This window comes from Austrofundulus limnaeus, unplaced genomic scaffold, assembly GCF_001266775.1.
Source record: "Austrofundulus limnaeus strain Quisiro unplaced genomic scaffold, Austrofundulus_limnaeus-1.0 Scaffold2670, whole genome shotgun sequence".
Classification (NCBI taxonomy): domain Eukaryota; kingdom Metazoa; phylum Chordata; class Actinopteri; order Cyprinodontiformes; family Rivulidae; genus Austrofundulus; species Austrofundulus limnaeus.
In genome coordinates this window covers 14332-16516 of record NW_013955072.1, presented here as the reverse complement: position 1 = coordinate 16516, position 2185 = coordinate 14332, and the positions used below count along the sequence as shown (strand labels likewise).

The window sequence follows — 2185 nt, the reverse complement described above, 5'->3', positions numbered from 1 at the left end:
GTTTGTCGCGCTAGCTAGCAACAGCTACAGGTTCATTAAAACAGCTACAGATGACCTGACAAATATGAGCTAAAGTTTCATTAAAACAGCTACAGATGACCTGACAAATATGAGCTAAAGTTTCATTAAAACAGCTACAGATGACCTGACAAATATGAGCTAAAGTTTCATTAAAACAGCTAAAACCTGTCCTCATGTCACTCTCAGGTTGTCTCTAGTCACAGACAGGTTCAGGTTCTGACTGGTCCAGACCCAGTCAGACCCAGTCAGACCAGTCCGGACCGGTGGACTCACCCACTGTGGCCACAGTCTCCAGCTCGTCCAGGCTGTAGAGCCGGTGGTTCGGTTCCGGTTCTGTGGTGGTGTCGGTGTTGACAGCTGCCATTGTTCGTTGTCTCAGCTCTATGTGTGTGAGGAAGTATCCAGCCGAACCGGTCCACAGGTGGTACCGTTCATCTCTGGGAGGACCGGAAAGGTTCTGTTCGGAGCACCAGGTCCACTTCACCGAACCCCCCCACACCGGAGCCCCCCTGAGAGACAAAGAGCCGGGGACAGGACGGGACTGCTAACTAGCATTARCAGCTAACCGAGCTAGCACCGGAGAACGTGGACCGGGTCAGGACCGGAACCACGGAGACCAGTCCCGTTAAGGAGCCTGGAGCGGGTCAGGACCGGAACCAGTCCCGTTAGCACCGAACAGTTTATTCATTAACCTGACTGATCGGTACCAGGCTCTGCTCAGCTGCACGGACCTCACCCAGCACTTCCTGCTGCTCCGCTCCAACCGGAAACATCAAGCTAGCTGCTCACTTCCGCTCTGGACTGTCAAAATAAAATACGACACGTCAGGTTGTTTAAGAGAATACAGACTGAGGTTATTTATAAATATATTAATGTTGTGTTTTACATTTAAATAAAGACTTCATCTTATAAACGTGTCTGTATCTGTAAGATAGAGAAATATAAAAAATGTTTGTGTTTTATACTGTTATACTTCCGGTGTTTTCTGCCCCTCTGAACACACCTTCRCACTGAACAGGAGACAAACTGCATGTTGACAAAATACAACCAATCAGGACAGAGCAGTGCTGGCACCTTAGCCAATCAGGTGAGAGGGGGCGTGGTCAGACAAAAATAAATAATTAAAGGAAAAAAGAGCAAAAACCTGAACGTGTCGGGAAAACATGAACAGATACAGACATTACAAGCCTTAATGAAAGAGAAGTATTAATTAATTTAATTTATTAATAATAATAAATTATGATATTTTAAAGATAATAACTCTGATAAATATTGTGGTATTTAAACCTCCAGGAGCWGGTTACTGTACACAGAATAAAAACACATTAGGCTGGTTGTCATTAGTAATATTAATGCATCTCAACAATGATAATTAAAGTTAGTGAAGAATGGCCCTCATGCCCTGGTGATGGCCCAGTCTGTGGGGCCAAACCAAGAAACAAGCTCCAGTTCTGGAGCACCTGGTGAATCTGGACTTCGGTCACATGTAGGGTCTGGAAAAAGAAAGCATCTGGAGGACTTCTTGTTCCTGATCAGGAGGTGGATCCACAGAGCTCCTCCTTATCCTCAGCAATGAGGACGTTGCTTCGGTCAGTTGTGGTRAAGAAAGAGCTGGATCTAAAGGCAAAGATCTGGACTTACTGGTCTGTCTGAGGTCCAGACCWCAGCTGTGGTCCTGGGTCTGGATCATGACCCAAATAACCAGATCCTRGATCCAAGCAGCYGAAATCATCTTCCTCCCTAAGGTAGCTTGGCTAGGCCATATGAGACGGGCTGGAGCTTTGTCAAGCAGCAAAAGACTAACTAAAAGCTACAGCATAAAGTAGCTAAAGGCTAGCTATATTTGCAAAATGGTATGCTAAATATAGATTGATGGCTAAACGTAGCCAAAGACTATTTAGAAGTTAAAAGCAGCGGCCGAACCACTAGGTAAAAGCTAAATGTAGCAAAATGCTAACTAAAGTAGTTCAAAATGTCCTGATGCGTCTCAGTAATCCAGGTAAAAAATCAAAAAGAAAAGAAATGTACAGGTCCTCTGGACGGGTTCTTCTTTAATGAAACGTTTCGTCTCTCCTCCAAGAGACTTCTTCAAACCCCAAAACACATTACGGCAAAGGCTGGTTCACCCCAAAGATCCGGTGCCCCGGCACAAACAGAGCAATGT

At 45.2% G+C, this 2185-nt stretch overlaps 1 protein-coding gene across 1 annotated transcript in view; it reads right to left on the bottom strand.

Annotated features, from left to right (window-relative positions):
• Positions 1 to 805, bottom strand: part of LOC106511311 (cAMP-dependent protein kinase catalytic subunit PRKX) — a 3963-nt gene extending 3158 nt beyond the window's left edge. The window contains exon 1 of the mRNA XM_014000064.1: positions 295 to 805. Coding sequence (XP_013855518.1) covers positions 295 to 385 — 91 coding nt within the window. The 5' untranslated portion in view covers positions 386 to 805. The remainder of the gene's footprint in view (positions 1 to 294) is intronic.
• Between the last annotated feature and the right edge of the window lie 1380 nt (positions 806 to 2185).